This window comes from Etheostoma spectabile, chromosome 6, assembly GCF_008692095.1.
Source record: "Etheostoma spectabile isolate EspeVRDwgs_2016 chromosome 6, UIUC_Espe_1.0, whole genome shotgun sequence".
Taxonomy (NCBI): Eukaryota; Metazoa; Chordata; class Actinopteri; order Perciformes; family Percidae; genus Etheostoma; species Etheostoma spectabile.
The window spans coordinates 16147203-16171916 of record NC_045738.1 but is presented as its reverse complement, the minus strand read 5'-3'; the positions used below and the strand labels follow the sequence as shown (position 1 = coordinate 16171916).

Genomic DNA, 24714 nt, shown 5'->3' with positions numbered 1-24714 from the left:
ATCTACCCTAATTCAAAGATGTTCACATTGATAGATACTTATGGTCTCCTTATGTTGTGGATCCTGATCTCCAGCAGAAATCGGTTGCATTTATAGGGTGTAGGCTGCTCATGTGAAACTAGATTTTCTTTTAGACATTTCACACCTCCAGTCAACATAGATATATGTTCAAAAAGACATCTGACACTAAAAAATAGCAAATAAATTTTAAACAATACTATTTAACACCTCCTCGACCCCCTGCAGTTTGCATACAGAGCCAACAGGGGGGTGCAGGATGCTACCGTAACTCTGCTTAACCTCATATACAAGCATTTAGAGGGTAACAAAAACCATGTCAGACTGCTGTTTGTGGATTTCTCGTCTGCCTTCAACACCATCCAGCCCCATTTGTTGGTGCAGAAGCTCATAGAACATTTTGGGTTGGACTACAATCTGGTGGGCTGGATTTTGGACTTCCTCACTAACAGGACACAGAGAGTGAGAGTTAATGGACATCTTTCTGGAATATCTGTGACATCAACCGGCTCCCCTCAAGGCTGTGTTCTCTCTCCTCTTTTATATATTATGTACACTAATGACTGCCGCAGTGAGCTGACCAATAACTATGTCGTAAAGTTTGCTGACGATACAGTCATAGTAAGTTTAATGGACAACACTGAAACATCTCACGGCCCTGTAGTGCCCTATTTTTTAAATTGGTGCAAAGAAGCCTTTTTGGATTTAAATGTTACAAAGACAAAGGACATGTGCATTGATTTTAGACGTCACCATCCAACTCCGGAAAAGACGACTATAGAGGGAATGGAAGTTGAAATTGTTGACTCATACAAGTATCTGGGAATCATGATTGATAACAAGTTGACCTTTGAACTAAATACAGACATGATAAGTAAGAAAAGTCAGCAGCGTCTCTTCTGTCTGAGAAAGCTAGCTCAGTTTCAAGTGGATAGATCCTTGATGACATTGTTTTATAAATCTTTTATTGAGTCTGTATTTACCTTTTCATGTATTTGCTGGTATGCTTCTCTGAATTTAAAAATGAAAAACAAAATGGCAACGGTAATTAAAGTTAGTAGCAAAATTATTGGGAGGCAGCAGATGACACCTACTGATCTGTATACTAGACATGTACTTAAAAAGGCAGAATCCATCATGTCCGATAGTTCTCACCCCCTAAATGCAGAATTTAATTTGCTGCCCTCCGGTTCCCGTTTCAGTCAGCTACCAGCCAAAACAAATAGGTACAAACTCTCCTTCGTTCCCTCTGCCATCTCTCTGCTTAACTCTGGGAGGACTAGGTAATGTCGGCACATATGGTACACTGGGGTTTAAACTTTTATGTTGTGGCATTTACTTATTTATTTTCTCTATTTGGTATATACTGTATTTTAAATGATGTTGTTGTCTTTGTTGTCATGTGTCAGTTTCTTGCTACTGCAGCAAATGAATCGCCCCTTGGGGACAAATAAAGGTTTTGATTGATTGATTGATTGATTAAACAATAGTACAGATAGACACAAATATGGACACAATTATGAACACGACATCATCCTCAGGCTTATTCAGGATTTAAATATGTAATACAATTTTATTTTTATTTTTTTTGAAAATTGGTGATACAGTTTTGGAATGTAGTTTAGCGTGCAACAAGAGTAGCAAGAATACATACAAAAAAAACTTAGCACTAACTAATTAGACTTTATCAGAGCGTCTCTCTCACAGATGAACCTGTTTTGCATTATACAGTCTGCTGGGTCCCAGCTGTGTGAAGGAGTCTTCCCCGGGATTACCAGTGCACACTGACCAGTGTCACCAAATTTCTCCGTCAACCAGTACCTTCAAAAACACAACATGAATGTCAGTAGGCCTACTTCTAATAATATTACTAATTTTGCTATTACAACACAACAAATTAAAGGGGTGATAGAATGCAAAACCGATTTTACCCTGTCATATGTGAATACCGACAGTTTGGTGGGTAAATAGGACATACCAAAGAAGCTTTAAATCCCATTGACATGCCTTTCTCTGAAAATCCCACATTTTGAATCTGCCGCTGAAAACGGGCGAATCTCAACAAAGCCAAAAGATGACGTCAGGATCTCAGAACCATTAGCTTTGTCACGCCCATTACCATTAAGGAGAACGGTCCAGCCCCAAACATTACCACAGGCCACTGACCTGAGACCAGTCCTAATGGAGCTAGCGTTAGCTCAGTTAGATGTCCGACTGAGAACGCTGCTTGTGTACTCTGACGGGATTTACTAAGAAGAAAGTTTGGAATATTTCCCAGGATAATGACAATGAACCAGGGTCGTAAATGCAGAGTTCAGGCTGTACAAGGAACGGTGACACTTCTCATAGCCTTCCCAAGGAAGCAACCACTTGACGGGCTCGGCTGCTGTTTATAAGGAGATCCCAGGGAACGTTTTCACCAAAGACAGTTTCAAAATTTGGACAATTTAAAGCAGGATTTGATAGCTGCTGTTGCGTTCCGACTGTCTGGTCATCCCAACCACAAGCTGTAAGTAGGATTTGTCATTAACAGTACATTGGCAATGCTAAGGTATCCTGTACTAGCATAGGCTGAATGTCTGTGATAACTGTAATGGCAAAGGGGCTAACGTTTCATTTCCTAACTGCCATTCGAATAAATACCCCGTGTTGTCATGTAGCTCCATCTATAGTTCACCATGCATGTTTGTCCACTTTGTCAGGTTCATTTTTATTGTATTTCAGCAAGAAAGCTAACTGCAGCTGAGTAGAATCATGATCGTTTGGTTGCTAGCTAGCGCTAAGCTGTAACGTTACTCAGCTAGCTAGCTAGCTCTGTTATCCCGTTTGCTTCGACAACAGAACTGGAAACGTTATCATTTCATATGATATCTAGTCAATCTCGTGAAAACAGTGTGTATATAGACTGCAATGTATTGATTTGCAGTTTTTTTTATTTCAGAGCAACGCTATGTCACAAGGACAAGACGCGAAAGATGCAGCTTGCCATACAGATGCTCCGAGTGTGTCATCTCGGGGGACACAACTGTCTCATAAGACATCAAGACCGCACATATCATACAAGGTAACCTTTCTAATTATTCTTACAAACCAGACGTCTTATAGTGTTTGTGTAGCATTGTGACTGGGTAGCATTTAGCAGAGCAGTGTTATCTCATGTTATCATGATGAGTGAGTGACTTTTATCAAATATGTGAGCCATTACCAACACATTAGTGAATTATTTAAAGTAGGAATAGAACTATTCATCTGGATTATCACTGATTGGTCTGATCTCAATCAATTGCATTTCCTTTTGTGGGGGGGGGGGCTGGTGAAAATAATTTGGACAATAGGCAGGAATGTGTTGTATACAACAGGTAGACTGAATGCTAGATTGTGTGTGTGACGATGCCTTTTGCAGGTATGTACACGCCCTATGAACTTTGTCATTCAACAAAACAAGTCTTTAGAAAAGGCAAATGTGAATGGGGGACAAATTGTCTGCAGAAACTGGTTTTGTTCAGTGAAGGAGTGAGACACAAACATGGTCTAGAGACATCAAGCCTAATGGCCGGCCATATAAATGTAAATCATTTCAGATTTAAGCTGCTCCCACTGTAAGACACTTGTAACAACACTGGTTAGAGTCCTGCTTTGGCACAGCTTAGAGGTTTAGCAACTGCTTTTGCTATGAGTCAACTGGAGTATTTTGCTTGGTGTGTGTAAAAGGTAATACAGTTATGTTACAATATTTATGTTTTTGTTTGATTGTATCTTGCAGCCACAACGGAAGACAGCCAAGGGGAAACTAATGTACAGACGTCTGTTCCCAAAGGCCAACAGGGGAGGTTACACCGTCAAAGAAGTGAAGACAGAGACAAAAGTTTGTAAGTTTAAATATTTTTTTTATTACAAATGTTGAGTTATAAAAGTTATAAACTGTGTGATGCAGTCAGGATGGGATTAATATGCATATGTCTCTGAAGAAGGCAGGATGGCCATTTGTTCCTCACCTCCCTTCCCCCCTGTTTCTCTGACTGTAAAGTATTGATCTGGTCAGTCTGGTTCAACATATGGAAAGGGGCTTCCTGCTATGCAACAGAAGTCTCCAGTCTGTCTCTGTCCCCTGGGGTCTGGTCTAGGCTAAAACAACACAATGTTGATTGGAATATGTTGATGTCAGAGTTTCACATTTACACGACAACACATTTGCCCTGCAACCAAAAGCGACCCCCCAAGGTGCCGACCATCATTGGTCAGCAATGATGCACTCAACTGCTGTCATGACAAAAACTGACCAATGAGAAAGGATTTGAATGCACCATGGGAAAAAAGAAACGCCCCCGGTGCAGCGCATAAAAAGTGTGAACTAAGAAGTTTCAGGACTGCTTCCATGTGACTCCGTCAGGAGGAGCGTGGATCAGCTCGCTGTCAGCTGCAGTGTTATTGTGTTTTGTCTCTGATTGTCTTTGTCATCATCTTTCATCACTGCTGTTGCATTAAACCTTCACCAATTTCCAATTTACCCCCAGCCTCCTTTCTCCAGAGATCCAAACGATGCGATGTAAGTTATGAATTACTAACACAACAAAAAAATACTAAATTGCATCTTATCGGCACTCAAAATAACTTTTCACACACTGCAAACAACAAATCGAATGTGCAATGATATAGGTGCTAAAAAGACTTTTCACACACAACAGGCTAGTCTAGACCTGATGCGAATGGTGTTTGAGGAGATACATCCACGACCCCCTTCTACTGGAAGCAGTCCTGTGCCCAGGACCTGTGTGCTCAGCTCGACAGGCACCCAACCCGACATAATGCCCTGAAACATCCAGAAACTCCCTCCACGCTGCACGACAAGAGGGGTCACGGCACGGACACTTTACCAAGAAACCCAGCACCAGCTCACAAAATCCTATAAGCCTGTGTCTGCATTGCCACAAAGAGAACAGGGTGTAGTGGACAATCACATTTTTAGATTTAAGAGGAATGATGATTGTTTTGAAACAAAATAAAGTAATTTTGTTGTCTTGATAATACTGTGTTTTTGTAATAATGCTGAATCAATAATCAATGCGTATTGTTATAAACATTTTATTTAGATACTTGAACTGCTAACAGTGGTATCAAATTTGCTTCACCTTTCCATCATGATTCTCAAATGGCCATGGTAACTCTGTAAATATTCATTGCATTTTGCAAAGAATATATATTGAGGCACGGATGAAGGCCAGGAGAGTGAGCCATACAGGTTATCTCCTCAGGAATCTAGGTCATTCTTATTCTCGACCTGTAAAAACAAACATAATGAGCCTGTTGTATTTCATAATGTTGAATGAGCAGAAAGCATAAAGTAGCTTGAGTTAATGTACTCTAGTTTTTTTAACTAGGTATTTATTGGCAACATATTTTTCTCTCTCTGGGGCATGTGTGCACAGTTTCCACAAGAAAACACTGCCCAGGTAAGAACTACATTAGATACTACATGTTAAGAAGGTAAATATCATAGTCAGATGACTAATCTGCATGATAGTAGTTCAAGATAGCTTAGAGTAGCATACAAACTGAACAGAAAAAAGGCTCCGTCCAGCTAAATGGACGTCCTGTTGTAAGATAACATTACTTCTGGGTGGTAAAGAATGTACGTAACTCATAATCACAAATCAATCACTATTCAGCAGGAGAGTATACGGTAACAAATGTTACAATGTGACTAAGAGACTTTCGTTGAGAGCAGTTCTATGAACTGGCCACTAACTTTTCTGCCAACTGGACATCTTGACTGAAATTGCGAGGGTACAAGTTGTAAAATATTTGTCCATGTGCAAATTAATAAGTTATGTTGCTTACAATACTAAAAACAAGGCTAATACAAAGTTATTCTTAGGCTACAACACTGAAGTGGGAGTATTACACTAGTGTGACAACAAACCTCTAATGTTGAAAAAGCAAGTAAATGCTAAATGACAAAACTTACCAGTCTGAAGAAGTCATTTCCAATTTACTGGCAGGTTGCTCCTCGATGTCAGATCCTTCCTCTGATTCAGGCTCAAACAGATACGGTAACCATGCTATCGCCACCTTGGATGTTTTAGTCATGTTTGTGTGCCGCAGCAAAGCTCGTTGCACACCAACCAATCAGCGCGCAGCTTATTTAAATATTCATGAGCAGACCATATAAGGCAGAAAAGCTCTCGTTTCAAGCCAGGTCAATTTAGCAGGGTGGTGTGAGGGCCAAAAGAACAGCTAAAACAACATTTTTAGCCCAACAAATGTTACATACCCTATCAGGAGACCTCAAAGAACAGCGTGATATACTCTATACAACCATTCTATCACCCCTTTAAGTCTGACGAATAACAAAAAATATCCAGATATTGAATTGGATTATCAAATTTGGATTTAATTTGGAGTATTTTAAGGACTTCTTGTTATTTCTGAAAGAATCAATCTAAAAAAAAAGTGTTGGAAAAGTAGTAATGTTCACAGACTCTGTACAAGTAAAAGTCTTGTACTTGTGAATACTTGTCAAAATGTACTTAACGTATCAAAAGGGCTTTTAGTCATTTAAAATGTCCCCTGTCAGAGAATGATATGCTATAAAGTGGATTATGAGTATAACTCATGCATAAACATTTAGCATTTCAATGATGCAGCTGGTTGAGGTTGAGCTAAGTTTAACTGCCTAACATTGAGTCTCATCTTTAGCAATGTATCATATCTCACAAGATGATTTTCTGTAAATCTTTCTGCAAAATAAGCAGTAAATACAGCTGTCAGGTAAATGTAGTGGAGGAAAAAAACACATTTCCATATGAAATGTAGTTGAGTAGAAGTAGAAAGTCGCGGAATTTTTTTAAAGGGTCTGTACATGAAATACTCTAATAATAAAAACAGTGGGCTGGCTACGCTCCAAATGGCTCTCACACACTATTCTTCAATACATGAAATACCTGCGTTTTTTCACGGCCACACAAAAATGCAGGTATTTCTCAATTCTCTGCTTAGGACGCCTTTACACCACAGTATCTTTGCATAGCAAATATTTGCTGCTTCTATATTAATGTTCAGAATATTGAGTACAGCCTTTAAAAGAAAATTTGAGCCAGACTAGATGACTAGCTGTTGACCTCTGTTTCAGTCTGACCTCAGTCTTTGTAAATTCACACAGATAAAGTAAATACATGACCATGCTTCTTCTTTTTTAGCAACTTCTTATATACACAGTCCCATAGGTTGTATGAGGTTTGCTGCCTTGCTTAAAGGGCACTTTGTGTTTTTAAACAGCTTTTCATATATTCCAAGTTTCTAAAAACAGCTGGAACTGGGTTCTTCTATTTTCATTTATTGCAAAAAAGGCTTTCTTACCCTAGAGTGTCATTACGTCCATCAACCCAGACCCAGTTTTGGTGTTGGATTTCATACAACCCGAGCCAGTATCCATGAAATGTGTCGTAATAGTACTTGGTGTGATTACTTATGAATTCCTGTAAGTTGTACAGTTACAGATCATCAAAAACATGCACACTTTCACACTTCTAGGCATAGATTCTGATCAGACATTGATAATATTTTCTATTGTACTTTGGAAAGTAAAGGCTGTAATTTGGCTGAAATTGTTATAGATCCTGTGCACTCTGAATTTCCATGTTATCTCTATAGCTGAATCAAAACCCAAATAAAACCTCTGTGACTTTATGGGGTTTGAGTTCACCTGTTCATGCAGACTGTCAATAACAACCAGATCTGCGGCTGTGGTTTTGCAATACGTTCGGCTTTCTTGCCATGTCTTCCAAGGACTGTCTTCGCTGTAAAACAGGTAGCACTTTTCCTGGAACAAATGCCAGTGTGTCTGGCACGGCTGACACTCTGCATTTATGAACAAAAGAAGAGAAATGGAATGAAATTAGAATCTGTAATTTTAAAGACACAAATATAGTTTGATGATAGGTTTAAGATCCCAATGACAGAACAGCCAACTTTTGCACTTATTTATTTTAGGTAATTTTGGATGCTAATGTTCCATCAAAATTCAAAGTAGTTTAGCTAATGTTCTGAAAAGTAAAGTGAAAAAGATGCTCACAGAAAAAAAAACAGCTGGGAAGGAGAAACGGTCACATCCTCTTTGCCTCAAAACAACAAGAATTCATGGGCAATGTTTTTTAGCCATGTTAGCAGCATGGCTATAGTAATTGCAATGTCAGTCTTAAATACTGAAAAATGTATAGACTATTCACTGGATTGCCTTGACATTTGGTACAGATGTCCATGGTGCCCAGAAAATGAACCCGTCTGACTTTGATTTCCTGACTTTTCCTCTAGCGCCACCAGCAGGTAAAAGTTTGAATTTATCCAGAGTAATATTTCAATTTCAATCAATAGCAAATGCGTCACAGTGAATTTTTACTTTGAAACCTTTTTTTAGCCAGAAGCGAAACTCTTTTACCATTTTTTCCGATAAGCTATCATTCTTCCGATCTGCAGTTAGGATTAGAATATTCCGTTGCCATAACAAACACCATTGTGACTGTTCCCTAGCAGATAGCAGTTTAACTGACTGTCCCTCGATTTTTGTGCATTAAGAACAAGACATGCCATGTGGCCAACATAGCAAGACACACTTACTTTTATCTGGGCAGAAGTCATTTACTGGAAAGGTGTTAAATGTCAGGATGACTTCCAGTGTCCAGTTGAGATTATCTCTGACTCTTGTGAGCTCCTCTGTCTCTCGCTCTAAGATGCTCCTCTCCGTGATCAGCAGCTGATTTTCTGCTGTGAGGTTGCTGAGGTTTGCTTTCTGTTGGTTTATTACCACACTGACTATGTTGAGAAGGAGAAGGTGGCAGCACATCAGTCAGTCAATCAATCAGTGGATGCTGTGTATTCAGAGACGCCTTTTTCAATGGTCCTGACCTTTTTTTTTTTTTTTTTTTTAGAATTATTTCTCTTACCCAACGTTGCCTTCCATATTTTATAGCCCTTTAATGTCAAACTTGATCATTAAATAGATCAAACCAACCAGTCAAAACAGAAATAAAAAATAAAATACAGCCCGACTCCTAACTGGCAGCAGGCACAATTCAAAAGAGCTGAACTCACAAAACATCCCAAACTGATTCTGTTGGTCTAACTGTGATGAAAGCTGCTATAATTGTTCATTGCACGTTCCTTAGTGTGTTGACATGAAACTCACTGTAAATGATGGCACTGATTGCAGCCAACAGGAGGACACAAAGTATCCCCAAACACACCACCAACACACAAAAGTGAGAGCGTGCAGCTGCTTCACCATCTGCTTGTAATGAGAAAGCTCAGATTCAAATCACAGTTGTAATTATAATTGAGTCATTCATTATCAACGTTATCATGGTCACATGAAAAATGTAATGACATTTTGCACTGGAATACACTATGTTGTAAAGTTTCAATTTGTACTTTCTTTAATCCTTTAATGATTTCTGATTCTCTTCACACAGATCTCTTTATTTTTCACACAACCATCCCCAGTGGGGAAGATCTTTTACTTAAGTAAAAGTAGCAGTACCACAGTACACTGAACATATTAATGGAATTAATAATGTTCTTTAGCAGTTTTTAGGAAAAATGTTGGCAGCTAGAAAAATGTAATATGCAAGCTAATCCAAGCAGATTTAGATTTCTGTCATCATAAAGTGTCAATTGTACTTTTTCCATAAGTAAAGCATAATGTGTCTCTTATGTTTCATAGTTTAACTGATAGAATGAAAATAAGACAGTCAACAGATGTTTTAACTTACTTGGTACGGACGTGGCAGCCCCTTTAGGTTTTACTTCGGAATAAATGGTTGAGTCCTGTTTGTCTTCTGGTTGATAGACATAACAACATCAGTAAATTATAAGAGATAACTGCTGCATGAAGTACCCGTTTTCCATTTATTTAATTCACTTTTCAAACTCTATTCTGCAAATGGTGTGATGCAGACAGTGATCAAGTTCAAATGCAGTTACTTAACCTTAAATTATTTCTGGTTATTTTCACTTAATTACTTCTCTTTACATTTCACACATCCCCAGTGGTGGAAGAAGTACTAACATCTTTTACTTAAGTAGAAGTATCAGTACCACAGTAGATACACTGATACAAGTAAAGGTCCGGCAGTCAAAATTGTACCTAAGTAAAAGTACAAACAAAATATACTTGTGATGTGGAAAAAGTGGTCTTATGTATATTCTGGCTGGGGAGTCCTGCAAAGGATTAAAAAACAAAACAAAAAAACAACAAATTTTCTGTGACTACAAGGGTCACCGATGTAATTCTTTCACACAAAGCAACTTAGAAAGATGTTAAAAAGTCTCAAATATGTACAGTATAATAAAAAGCAAGAATCACATACCGTTTGGAGCTGCACCACCATTTTTAAAATACAGTGTAGCATAATTGATTTCTTCCTCCATCTTTAAAAGTAATTGATCACCATAAGTGCTTTGGTGCAGAGAATGAGGGAGTGAGTGTGAGACTGAACAACATTTTGCTAGAGCTACCACATAGAGAACAAACAAGGGGTTCCTCTTCCACAATCCTATGTAAATTGCAGCCTCTTAGATTACATTATGACATGTTTACCAGACAACATAAAAACAGTGATGCTGGAGCTGCAATGTGACTTGACCATTGATTACACAAGCTCCCTGTATTGTGTGTTCTCGGAAGTATGCAAGCTTCTGTAACAAGCAAATGTACACACTGTTGTGATAGAAGAAGTTGACACATTTTAGCATTATCTAAAACTGAACTTTTAACCTTTTAACCTGTCATATTCATTTCTGGTGGGTTAACTCCCATTTTGATTTCTTAACTGACAATCAATGTTTGTAATTCACTTCATTGGTAACATTGAAACTGAATCAGTATCTCCCACCATGCTTCTAAAGGATAAGACCGGCAATATTCTATATTTGTAGTATTGTCATGTCAAATCCCAAAAGACTGAAACCTACAGTTCATTAGTCTGACTTTTCTCCCCTGTCTGTGGCACTCAGACACAAGCCTATGTGTTTCTACTGAAATCCTTCCCCGTTTTTTAAATGAGTCAGATATATAATTCAATCTTTTTAAAGGCGCCGTAATTTCACACAACAGCTTGGCACGCTAGATTTTAACAAACATGTACTCACGCGTTTGTAGAGGACTATTTTCAGTGGTGGATTAATACACATTCGGTGCTCTCAAGAGTATTTATGACAGAAAGATGATATGGTATTAATTCAAAATAAACTACAGTGACCATATTTCCAGTAATGAAAGAAAATGTCTCCTATTGCAGCGGTGTGGCTCTTTCATGTGTTTTTAATAGTTTTAATATCAATAGAAGTCTGTCACAGTGGAATTTGATATTGTTTTGATCTATTTATGAGATTTATTAAAAAACAACAAAAATAAGTATTTTTAGGAAATGTTGGTAATTTACACTCAGTGGCCACATTTTCAGGCACACATATAATTTCTATTGCAATCCAATATAACAGATCAGCCATAAATTCTATATGAGGGGAGCGGAATATTAGAAACACCTCGATGTAAAGCAGTCCTCCAATAACTATGACCTCAAGGTTCAAACATAAAATTTAATTTGCACCTGAATGACAGTTCACTCTGAACATTACAATCTCTGCAAAGGTAGGATTTATAACAGAGCTGTTGTACTGGATTGCATTGGGCTATGCAGGTGATCACTTAGTGTATGTGTCCAAGGAATAGAAACAAATTTAAGAGCACAAAGTAGATGGGTGATGGATAGTCTTGATTCTTATCTCTTGAGTACATTCTAGCCTGCTATATACTGGATAGCTCCTAGGTACTGTAAGTACCCTGCAACATTCTTTTAAATGGATACTTGCATTAAATTAGAAAAGGACAACAAATGTGCTTTACTATTTATTTATTTATTTATTTATTTATTTTTTAAAACAAGAACAATATATATCAGGAATAATGCAGCTGATTCCTAATCAGGTTTGATCAAAGCTCGTGTTTCACAGATCCAGCGGTTCCTCATGTCACAGCTTGATTTGTGCCAGTTGGCCAGAGGATCTGCTCGTGGCAGACTTAGAGCACATGATAGTTTGTAACCAGGTTCTTGTGTTTTCCAGTACCTGTTGAAAAAAAGAAATTCACATAATATCAATCTATGTTTTTGCTAAACGTTTTAGGAAATACACTTATTCCCTTTCTAGCAGAAAGTCAGAGGAGAAGATTGATGCTACGATCATATCTGTCCATTAAATATGAGGCTTAGTTTAGCACAAAGACAGGAAAGGGGGAAAAAGCTCAGCTCTGTCCAAAGGTAACGCAATCTGTCTTCAAGCACCTCTGTTTCCAGTCTTAATGCTAAGCTAAGCTAACTGCTTGTGGCTATGGCTTCATATTTTTCTTACAGAAACAAGTGATGTCAGTCTTCTCATCTAACTCCCAGCATAAAAACAAATAAGCTCATTTTCCCAAAATGTCAACATGTTCCTTTAATGCTAAATCTACTGCACACTGTTTTTTATTTGTGCCAATACGTTTGTAGTATCCTCCCTCTTTGCTTCCTGTGGCAACGTTTTTGGTCTTTGGTGGTACTGATGGAGATGAACATATGGAAAGTGACTACTCCATCTACTTTTCACTCATCTGCCCCTTTAAAAAACAGGATGATTTTTTTTTTACTAAATTTGCCCTGTCCATCAAACTAAGAGGCTGTACTTTCTTTATTTATTAATGTGTCAACTTCTTCTTTTGCAAGAATGTGTACATTTCCCCTTTACAGAAGCAGACGTACTTCCGAGAACATGCAATGCAGAGAGCTTGTGTAATCAATGGCCAGCAGAACCAGCATCACTGTGCCAACAACTGATGTAAACACGTCATAATGCAAAACCTAGCGGCCGAACAGTGTTGGAGAAGAAGAAGTTTGTTCTGGTAAGACTTTTAAGAGAATTGGCCCTGTCCATCATCTCTACAACCCAGTGACACAAAGTGTAAAATCCGGCATTTTCAGCTAGTTTGTTTAGAGTAGTGATTAAGTATGTGACGGTATTACGGCGGTGATAATTCAAGGAGGGTGAAATAGCATATGTGGCAACGTTTGAGTGATAGTGTTTTGTGCTTACATCAGAGTGAAGTTGCTTCCATCTACCCACACCCACGTGTCCATCCTGCTCAAGCCGATCCAATAACCATGCAATGCAGTGTTGTAGTACTGTGTGTGGTTGTTGATGAATTCCTAAATTTGTAATACAGGTGTTAATTGAGAAAAATGTATCTTTGTCTCTGCTATAATGCAATAATAACACGTTCTATCCAAAAAGATTTAATACAATGTGCCTCACAGAGATGAAAGACACATGAAAAGACAGATTCAGACAGATAAATAGGAATATTTAAAACAGCAGAATGGATTAGAGACATAAAAGAGATTTTATAAATGAATAATTTAAGTAGCTGTGGAGATTAGGTGTGAATTTCTGTGATTCTACTGCACAGTATAATGCAAAACATTCTATTTAGACAATTATAATGAATGGATTAACTCTAAATATTTAAACAATCTTTTGTGTCTGTTTCATGACTTCACACTTCTGGACACCATGCAATTTATCTCTGCATATGACAATAGAGATGAAGATGCTCTCTAGCTTAGTTTGGACAATATATTACAAATGAAGTCAAATTAAATCAGTCTTGCCTGTTCCTCCTGGCTTTCAATCACCACCAGATCTGCTTGCATATGTATGCATATGTCCCTGCTTTGGTGCCAACCCTTCCAATCGCTCCAATAATCAGATGTTGAAAACAAGTAACAGTTTGTCTGAAACAGCACCCAGCCTTCCAGACAAGGTTTACACACTGTTTAACAAGAATGAGACAACAAAATACATTTTAATTTTCTATAAAACAGGTAATTCCGCCTAAATTAAAAACATTTATTGTCATGAAGTCAGAACTCTGAAGTCTGTAAGATGAATCACAACGTAAAACTAAATCCAAAAGCTATAAAAGTGAAATGACTACAAAAAAATAAGTGGTTCAGTAGACCGACACAAAACCCACACAGAGCCCTAAGGTAAAAGAAAAAAGGCAGTGGTGGAAGTATTCAGAGCCTTTAAATACAGGGAAAGTACTAATACCACAAACAAAAAAATATTCCACTACAAGTGCATATAAAAACCTTACTTAGGTAATAGTATATAAGTGTTAGCAGCAACGTGTACTGAGTATTGATTGTGCAGTTAAATGTTCTCCGTCAGTTTTTGACATTTTAGCTGATGTTTCTGGATTAACATTACTGCTGCATTAATATCTATGTTGCATTTCACTGCTGTAAATGTTTAAGGTTGTGCAAATTTTGACTGTTTTTGTCATACTGTTGGGCGGTTTAATCTACAGCAATGCATCATATTCTATAAAATCACCATATGTTTGTAGCATTTATTCCTGTGAGAACCACGTATCTCTAAAAAGTCAATTTTTCTCCATCAATTGAATGAACACTTTATTAGCCTTAAATTGAACAGATGAATTCAATGTCAACACATCTGGAGATACATGGTTTTCTCTGGACAGGAAGGGGATAAACAATTGTAATCTGAAAAGTAACTAAAGCTGTCAGACAAATGTAGTGGAGTAAAAAGTAAAGATACAAATACCCTGAATGTGTACTTAAGTACAGAACTTGAGTAAATGTAATGAATTCACTGAAAAAAGGTACACCATGTTTTCACCTTTCTGTGGGCAGTGGGCATTCACCGGGAAGTTCTGATATTCCATGATCACTCCGACGGTCCATTTGAGTCTGTCTCTCTCTCTGGTCAGCTCTTCTGTCTGTCTCTCTAAGTCAGTCTTTTCTGTCCACAGCTGCCAAGTCTGAGCCGTTAAGTTGATGTTTTCTCTGTGCTGCTCTGACATGACTGTGTTGACTGCAGTCAGGGAAGAATCCGTTACTGTTGCACTCATGTGTGAGAGTTAATTTTACACTGCATTGAAAGTCTTTGAAAACCAGTAGAAAGACTTACAGTGGATACTGACTGTGATGACAGCCGACACCAAGATGACACAAATAATCCCCAAACCTGCTGCCAGCAGATGAAGCAGAGTGCACAGTGGAGCTTTCTTTACATTGTCTACCAACAAAAACAACCAATCAATTCATTAGATAATTTATAGCAATAATAATAATGATAATGTAGTTATCATGTTTCATCTTTTTCAATCATGGTAAACCATAAATAACCTGAGTTGGCAGGCTTTGAATCCAATGCCTTCCCCTCCCATGTCTTCACCTCATCATAGATGATTTCCAGGTCTTTTGGTTTCTCTGCAAAAAAACAAAAGGAAAATTAAAACCTTTAGTTCTGTGTTTTGTAGTATAATTTTACAAACATGTCTACCAAACAAATTCACTTGAGTGTAGTAGAAGTTTAAAGTAGCAAGAGATAGAAAAACTCAAATTCTCGAGTAGCTCAAATCTGTACATACAGTACAAGAGTCAATCTACCTTCCGCCACTGGCAGCAACTCTGCAGTTCAGCAGACATAATAAACCATCAACGTTCAACCCCAACAGAACACATGACTCACCACGTGTGAAAATACCATTTGTCTTGAAAGTTACTGCTACATAGTTCAGTTCCTCCTCCATTATGTTATCAGAATCACCAGTGGATTCACGTTATCTCAAAGACAAAAGACAACTCTCACTCAACCTCAGAGGTTTAAATGCTGCTACTTGTGGGTGCAGTTTGGTGTGGTTTCAGAGGCAGAGGAACAACTGTGAGAGATTACACAACCTGCACTTCTTTTTGGCAAGATGTTGTAAGAATGACAAAGTGGTGGTTTTTGAGGTTGGATGTTTTTTTGACAGGAACAAATTTCAGCATACACTGAGCAAAGGCCATCACCGGCCTTATTATTAAGACCAGTTGGCGGTAAAATCATGTCTTCACCAGGTGGTTATTTCAAAGGCTGCTTTTGATTTAGATACATTTGTTTGCCTCTTAGTATGTTGAAACATTTCCTTTATCAAAGTAGACATTATTTAGAGGGTGTTTTGGTTCAAATGTAGACAACAGACTGTCATTTCTGTGTCTACATGTTGTTCCTGAGGTGATTTGTCACAAAGGATGACCTGTCTGTTATCCTTTTTGTTTTATATGTGAAGTACAATACTCTTACTTATTGAAATCTTGAACCATGAACTTTTTTTTGTTTTGTTTTAAAAATATGAAAGAAACCACAACCTACTACATTAGTCCCAACATTGAGTAATATGAGGGTTTCCTCATTAATGCAAGTCACTTGCTGTCCTCTGCTGACTCGTGATCGCTCTGGACTTGGGTTTCCAAATGCTATTTTATTATAATTTAATCTTTTATCTGAAGGTCAAAAGCAAAAGATTAGTGAAGATGATCTCACTGAAAGAGATGATGGACTGAAAGACATGACATGCTATATTAGTATGATTCATACATCAATGGACAGATTTGACCTTTTTTGAGCTACTAAAATGTAACACTGTTTGTCCAGTAGATGGCGATCTAAATCTCTATTTACATACAGTATGCTTCCACTTAGTTAACCCTTGTGTTGTCTTCTGGTTAACCATGAACTTGTCCTTCCAGGCCAAAATTGAAAATTAACTTTTTTTTGTGCTTTTCCAAGACGTTTTTTTCTGATTTATTTATCACTTTTTCCATGGTTTTGGTGTTTTATAAAAAAAAACCTGAGTTGGTTTAATGATATATTTTACACTTATTCTTGGAATTCATGGTCAACAAAGCTAATTTATATCAAATTATACATAAGTTGTTTGTTAAAAAGGCAGAAATTCTGAATTATTTTGACTAATAGTTAAGATCAGAGGATGTTGAGTGGATCACAGAGTGGTACATGTCAAAGTTGAGTCCGGATATTGTTTTGAAACCATTAAAAAAACAGAATTCAAATGCTATAAGATTAATTAGAACACCCCAAAAATTCAATGAAAGTAATTTGGTAGAAAGAAATCCATATTTCCGAAATAAAACATTGTGAAAGGGGTCAATTTGACCCGAGGACAACACAAGGGTCAATTCCGTACGGTACTAAAACCAATGCAGTCTAATACAACTGTCCTGCAATAAATCCAGCATTCATGAAGGTTTCAACTAGAGAAGTGTTGATTCAACTTAACGATGATTTTGGAGTATGCAGTTTTGTGGTGTTGATGAATTGTATTGTCTTACACTAACAGATATTTCTAATATTGTGTCCACCCCAGGCTAAATGACAGAAACACGTCTCTCTATTGGGCTGTTATCATCTCAAAAGCAAAACAGCTTTTTTTGTCTTTTATTTTTTAATACAATACCACAATACACTCTAACATATCAGGGTGTAGCTAGATGAAAATATAAATCAAAACAGAAAGTCTTATTAATACACTAAATAACAAGACATTTGTGTAAACAATTGTAATTCATAATTAAAATAGAAATAGACAGGTTAAATGTTGGGCAAATGGCCCAGTTATCAGCACACTATTAATAGCAAAACACAAATTAGGCTATAGGTTGTTGCACACGACACATTTCAGCTAATGATGTTTTAACTCAAACGTCAGATTATCTGTTTCCCCATTTCAACTTTACAAATTAAAGTTCAGGTGAAATGTTGCGTCTGTAGTGTCCATTTGTAGCCACAAGGTGGAACTAGAGAGTTCATCCGCAATGCTTCAAGTGAGGTAAACACACACACTTTGTGCTGCATTTCAACGAGAATGTGAACAATTGCTACTCAGTTGTGTTGTGAAATGATGAAATATCCAATTAAAAATATATTTAGGTTATAAAACATGAGAAGTGCGCAGGATCAACATGAGGAAGAGATCTGCAGTTACCGTCTACCTACAGTGACGCAGTGATGTGGGTTTATTATTATCTGATAAGAGAAAAGTAGGCTAATTATCTGCATGTATACGTGGCTCATTTCATTCGTAATAAAGACACCTGACCATAAAAAAGAAAGCTACTGATCTGCGTGAAGACGTAACTCATTTGTTATGAAAACAACCGACCAATCAGCGAGCAGGATCTGTTCAGGAAACTCTGCTTGGTTTCCACCTGCAGAAAGGAAGCCACACGGAGCCGGAGAGCCGAGACGGACCCAGTCTCATCTAAAGGCTGTCTAAAGGAGGACCGTAGCGGCGAGCGACGATGGTTTGCGGCGGATTCATTTGCACCAAGAACGCACTCTGCGCTCTCAATATAGTCTATGTTGTAAGTATGACTTTATTGCTGTTGTACCGATGGGAATCATCCGAAATACCTGCTTTAAAAAGGCTATACGTGTCTGCTTTCATCGTGACTTGTGCTGTGTACCCGAAATGAGATGAAAATGTTTGTTTTGTGAGCCGCGTTCCTTGTTGTGGAAACAGGTGGTAACTGATTAGGCTCAGGTCATGCCATGGCCAGGGTTGGTGTTGGTGTTGGTGGCTTTACTCAGAGATAAGAAAGTTGCCTGCCAGGGGAACATCCCCTACATAAATCCAGAACAGCAAACTGAACAATTTCAGACCTTTTCAACTGAAGTGAAAAACTTCTAATAGATCCATGAAGCACCTCCTGTAATCAAAATGCACAACATAGCGCCCATCTCTTAATTATTTTATTATATACCGGTTAGTCATTTATTGTAGGCCTATTTCTAATTATGTAGGCCTACTTTACTTACAATCAGTCTGGAGTTGCTGTATGTGCAGATGCTTGTCTGTCATCCCCTGTTCTGCAAACTTCAGTTGAGTATATCAAATAAAAATCCAACTTTTTGGTATTTGTATTTATTTCATTCGTAATTATTTATATTCATATTTATAAAGATTATTTTACAAAAGCTAAATGTTGGATTAGTCTGGACAGCAGCTGGTACACAGCCCTTCCTGACACACTGTTGCTTGTTAATGGAGTAGAGACTTCCTTAGAACGATGATTGTACTTCCTTCTTATCTCATGCAAACATTTTCTTCCTCCTCAGTTGGTGGGTCTGCTGCTAATCGGAGTGGCAAGCTGGGGGAAATGGTTTGACTTGGTCTCCAGCATCAGGGTGGTGGCAGGGGTCATCGGCGTGGGCATCTTCCTGTTTGTGGTTGCCGTTATGGGGCTGTGGGGCGCCCTGAAGCACCACCAGGTCCTGCTCTTCTTCGTATCCTTTGGTTTGTTTGGAGGAGCACAGGGGCCTCCCACCTTCTCATAGTAGTTTTATGAAAAGTAAATAACACCACGGCTCTTAGAGGATTTTATTCCTCTGTTAATGGTTCTTGTGAAGGAGCAACACAGTTACATTTTATGTTTTTGTGATTTTTCTAATCTGATGTAAACTTCCTTAACCTGCTCCAGTACATGATAATCCTGTTCATAGTGTTTGTTTTACAGTTTTCTGTGTCCTGTGCTTGTCTGGCGCTGAATAAAGACCAACAGGTATGATCATTTTGTCTGCACCCATTTCAATAATGGTTATTTAGCCGAAATACTAGTTTAACCTCAGATAAACATGAATACTCTCACATCTGTTTAACCATCCTAACGGTGTAGATTTTTACACGCTACAATATTTGCAAAATAAATAAATATAGACACAACCAGGCTGCGTGGTTTTCATTTACAGAACCACCTGCTGGAGGTTGGATGGAACAAATCCGAGGCCACTCAAACGGACCTTGAGAAAACACTTAACTGTTGTGGCTTCCTTTCTGTTCCAGTCAATGGCAGCTCATGTGAAGCTGTAAGTTAATATAGTTTTCTCTTTCCTCTTTGAGATGCATCTTGATTTACATCATCCTGCCTTTGTTAAATTTTTAATTTTTATTTTCTCCCTTCCTTCCACTAGAGATGCTTTCACAACCCTACAGTGACTTGTGACTTGTGCTCAGACATCATCCAGCGGTACGCTGGAGATGTGCTGAGGTTTGTTGGTGGTATCGGACTCTTCTTCAGCTTTACAGAGGTCAGTAAAATATCGTCAGAGCAACCAAGAATTTAGTGGGTGCTGATGTAGACACTTAGACAGATGAAGTTTATTGTAAATTTAGAAAAACTTGATACGTTATGCTCATTTCTTTCCTTTCAGATCCTCGGAGTTTGGCTCGCCCACAGATACAGAAATATCAAAGATCCTCGAACAAATCCTGGAGCCTTCCTATAACCACTCACAATTAAATAAACCCAAAACATTGCACTGCTGTATAATTGTTTTTCCCTGTTTCTGTAAATCAAATTTCCATTTGTAAGATTTAAAGTGAGACTTCCACTTTTGCTGTAGCTGCAACATGAGTGACAATGAAAGGATAATGATGGCAGTGTAACAGTAACGCAAGCTTAGGAAAAACCATAGAGTCTTTAGCTCCACAGCATCTCTCCAAGGATTGCTCACAGCTAACATTAGCCACTGGTATTGGCTGATCAAGTAAGGCTTCAACTGCAAAACCTCAGTGTGTTGAACTGGGCAAAGTTGGGTTTTATTGCTAATCAATTCAACAATTTGCTTTAATTGCTGCTAATTTACCTTCATTGAAATGATACAAGTTTTGGTGCTGTGAATATTGTCTTTCTTTTAAAGCAGTAGTTTAACATTTAGGGAAATCTGCATTTTCACTCTCTTGCTGAGAGTCAGAGGAGATGTTTGATACCATGGGCATGTCTGAAATGTCAATATGAAGTTACAGCTAGCCTATGGTTAGCTTTGCATTTCAACTGGAAACTGGGATAAATGGCTTGACTGGCTCTGTCCAAAGGTAACAACATCCACTTGATGGCACCTCTGAAGCTCACTAATTAACATGATATTATTCCTTATAGTGAAAACTGATAACATGTATGGACTCTTTCATTCTAATCTGTCTCAAAGCGATAGATGATAACAGCAGCTGTGTATGTCACCATACACACACCTTATGCAAATAAACTGCAAGTTAGCACTGTGACGGCTGGGCAAACACACGGCGTGTTTTGCAGACAGTGGATTTGGGTGTAGGGTGTCCTTAACAGCAGGAAAAGATCAAATTAAAGTCACAACTGTTGCTGTAACCCTGTTATGAAACCAGGTGTGTTTTGGTTTTTATGTATTTAATGCTTATTTTCTTGTTTAAAACATCTGAACATTATGAATTCATACTTATGGTTGTGTTGAATGATTGAAACTTATGTTTCATAATATTAAAAGTAAAACATGTATGCAAAATGTATCTTATGCTTTGCTTGTCAGATTTAGTGCTGATAGAGAGCCATGTTTTCACTGAGGTGTGGGCAACTTGGTGCCACATGACTCACTCATATTCCTCCGCCCGAACAGGATGCCAACCAGGAACTGCACTCTTTACACTTCCTCTGAACGTCATAACCGACCCCTCAGGCAGTCCAACCTGTTCAACAAGGTGACTGGGAACTGGGTCATTGTGTGTACACCATATAATTAACTGCATTCTGTTGTTTTATTTTTATATATATATATATATATATATATATATATATATATATATATATAATTCTTTCTGTAAATTGATCACTCTGTACTATCCTAGCATGCATTGGCAGGGTAGAGCAAATTGCACTGACCTAAGACACTAATAAAATATTTTAAATGCTTATGTGTCTCTGGTTGAAGCCGAGATTGTCCGTACGTTAATTTATCTTGAGTAAACACTTTTTTTCCTCTTACTTATGCCTATCAAAGATCAGGAGTTGCCAACTGGACAGTAACACGTCTGCTTTAAGTTGACCATTGTATGTATGCCTTACAATCATTAACCATAATGTAGGCTCAATACCCTTGTATCAAATCACTAAGGAGAACATTCTTACAACAAATGGCAAAAGTAGAATACGTTTATATGGTTTTGCTTTGAAACTCCCAAAACCTTCCCACAGAGCAGTATGTGTATGTCATGGTCCACTCCTATGAATTAATACGTCACGGTTTGTCCGTGAATGAGGCTGCCCTGAGAGTGAACAGCAGCCTCACAGCTGTGGCATTTCAGAGGCGGCTGAGCTGTTGAGAGGACAGGACTGCTTTTACCGAACCAGAACTTGTCCAAATATATACACCGTTCAGAAAACACATTGGCAAACTAATGTTAGTTGAGAGTGTCGCTGTGCTGTGATTAAAATAAAAACGTAACAGTATTAATGTAAATATTAAAGATTAGAAGAAGAGTAGCCCATTTTGAATGATTGCTCTTATTCTTTTTTTTGTGCTCAAATTTTTTATTTTATTTATTTATGTATTTAGAAATACCATTGCTCTTATTCTTATAATAATATTTTACAATGGCTTTGGCCCAACTCTTTTAAAGCGTAGAGATCACCGAATCAATGCAACACATTTTGTTTTTCTTTTACTTTAACAGTTCTGCTGAGTAGTAGTGCAACATTGTTAAATGTTCATTTTTAGCTGCCATTCATCTCAAATTAAGGCAATAGTATAAAGGGGTAAAAGAACATTTTTCACTATTGATTTAGTGTCTGTTATAGATGATGACGGGCATTTTGTCTGAAGAGTTTTGAAATTCAAAAGTAAGCCAAAATATTTGTTAAAAATAAAAACTGTAAACCTAGCACAATTCTAGGCAAGAAAAGCTTTGAAGTACTTCCAGGGTCAAAGGTCATTAGGGAAGCAGCATGGAGAAAGCACATGGTGGGTGAACAAGGTTTGTTTGTAAATCATGAAATGAATGATTGAAACTGGTGATTAAGACATTTAACACAAATGAGGCAGTTTCATTTTGACATGCCCCTGTTGACCCTTACAGCTGTTATTTTAGTATTTGATGCAGCAGGAGCAACAATTAATATTGTCATTAAATAAGCACATGTGGATAAAGAGGTTAAAGCTGGTTGTTAATATGTAAAACATAGAATTTGACAGGGTGTTTTCTCAACTAGAAATGCTCCTTAAGTCAACTGAAGTTTCATTCCCCATGTCTTCTATCTCCCTCTGTCCATTGGTGAAAGCATTTCTGTGTTGCATTAAACATATTTGTCTCTTTGCCATGTTTGCTTTGAAAATGCAGCAATCTCTTGTTAGAACACTCCAAATGTTGCCTCTCAGCTGAAACCTTCAAAGCATGCAATGTAACTGTATGAAAGGTTATAAATCTGCTTTTCTTCTAAAGGCTGTTTTGGGATAGTGTCTGAAGCATGTCCAGCTTTTATCAAATTGTCACCTCATTTGTCTGCTGAGACCTTTACTGGCTTGGACAGAATTATATTTATGTAACTTTTCTGATTTTGAAGACAACACTGTACATCATGTTGGTTAAAACTTCTACAGAGCTCTTGATTTTTTTTTTTATATACAGCAAGTCTGTCTCTGTTCAAGCTGTCTGACATTGGCAGCTTGGCTATTTTGCAAAGAGACAGTTTTCCCTCTTAAAATCTCAGACAACTGTTTGACACATGGTGGACTGATCCTGCGTTTCCATTTTTCAAACTTTCAGCACCAAATGAGTCCTCTGAGTAGATGAGATGTTTCTTTCTGAAAGAATGAGGTAGCATGACGATCAAGGTTGGTCAACATGAACTCATCAGCTCCAAAGAACTGGAGACTTTGCCCCACAATGAGCACGTAAATAACTAACATTCTTGTATGTAATAATACTAAACTTAAGTCATAGTATAGTATGTCATAAAAAGTCTTAAAAAGTCATAAAAAGTAATAGTTTAGTATAATAAAAAAGTCATAGTATACAGTAGTATGTCAGGAAAAAGTCATAAAAAATCAAAGTAGCCTATAGCATATCATACAAAGTCATAGTATAATATGTCATAAAATTTGAAAGTCATGATATAGTGTGTCATAAAAAGTCAGTTTGTTCTTAAAAAGCAATAGTATAGTATGTCATAAAATGTGATAAAAGTCATAGTATGGTTTGTCATTAAAAAGTCGTAGTATATTATGTGATAAACAGTCATAGTATAGTATGTCATAAAAAGTCATAGTATAGTATGTCCAAGATTTAGAGAAATGGCAGACCTAAAGTGCAGACGACAGTGTTGAGTTCAATGATTTAATAAATAAAAAAGTCAGCAGGCCAAAAAAGTTCCCAAAAAATTTAGAGAAATCAAAAAGACCATGAATCAAAATAAACTTGAACACCGAGACAAAGGGCTTAGACAGACATACACAAACACAATGCTCTGACAATAGACAAAGACAACACAGAGACTAAATACACAAAGTAATGAGGGAAACAAGGGACAGATGACACGAGGGCTCAGGAACAGGAGAAACACATCAGGGTGGGGCAGACAATCACAACGGCGGGATAACACAAGGCAGGAAGTAAAACAAGACATGACATGAGAGAAAACAGACTACAAAATAAAACGGGAAACATTAACAGAAAATTACAACCATGACAATAGTATAGTTTGTCATGAAAAAGTCGTAGTATATTATGTGATAAACAGTCATAGTATAGTATGTCATAAAAAGTCATAGTATAGTATGTCCAAAAAATGTCATAATATAGTATGTCCAAAAAAGTCATAGTATAGCATGTCCAAAAACGTTATAGTATAGTATGTCATTAAAATTAGATGAAAAAGTCATAGTATAGTATGTCCAAAAATGTCATAGTATAGTATGTCATAAAAATGAGATACAAATGTCATAGTATAGTATGTCCAAAAGGTCGTAGCATAGTATGTCATGAAAAGTCAT

At 37.5% G+C, this 24714-nt stretch overlaps 3 protein-coding genes across 4 annotated transcripts; 1 reads left to right on the top strand and 2 right to left on the bottom strand.

Moving 5' to 3' along the window:
- Nucleotides 1-1534: 1534 nt before the first annotated feature.
- Nucleotides 1535-10550, bottom strand: LOC116691749 (C-type lectin domain family 4 member A). 2 transcript variants are annotated; one of them, XM_032519617.1, is made up of 7 exons: nt 10380-10550; nt 9783-9848; nt 9200-9301; nt 8632-8826; nt 7721-7875; nt 7375-7493; nt 1535-1839 (listed from the first exon to the last, which is right to left on the bottom strand). In XM_032519617.1, the coding sequence occupies exons 1-7, from the start codon at nt 10438-10440 to the stop codon at nt 1692-1694; spliced, it is 846 nt and encodes a 281-aa protein (XP_032375508.1). In that variant the 5' UTR covers nt 10441-10550; the 3' UTR covers nt 1535-1691. The 2 variants fall into 2 exon arrangements, with proteins under 2 accessions (XP_032375508.1, XP_032375509.1); XM_032519618.1 differs by having other exon boundaries at nt 9200-9298.
- Nucleotides 10551-11960: 1410 nt separating this feature from the next.
- On the bottom strand, nt 11961-15879 carry LOC116690813 (C-type lectin domain family 4 member M). The gene is made up of 7 exons (XM_032517982.1): nt 15604-15879; nt 15258-15341; nt 15040-15147; nt 14749-14943; nt 13713-13873; nt 13138-13250; nt 11961-12138 (listed from the first exon to the last, which is right to left on the bottom strand). Exons 1-7 carry the CDS (start codon nt 15662-15664, stop codon nt 11991-11993), a joined length of 870 nt encoding a protein of 289 aa, XP_032373873.1. The 5' UTR covers nt 15665-15879; the 3' UTR covers nt 11961-11990.
- A 2151-nt stretch (nt 15880-18030) lies between these two features.
- On the top strand, nt 18031-20718 carry tspan13a (tetraspanin 13a). Its single transcript, XM_032517984.1, has 6 exons — nt 18031-18278; nt 19033-19200; nt 19395-19475; nt 19663-19779; nt 19885-20001; nt 20125-20718. Exons 1-6 carry the CDS (start codon nt 18216-18218, stop codon nt 20197-20199), a joined length of 621 nt encoding a protein of 206 aa, XP_032373875.1. The 5' UTR covers nt 18031-18215; the 3' UTR covers nt 20200-20718.
- The last annotated feature ends 3996 nt before the right edge of the window (nt 20719-24714 follow it).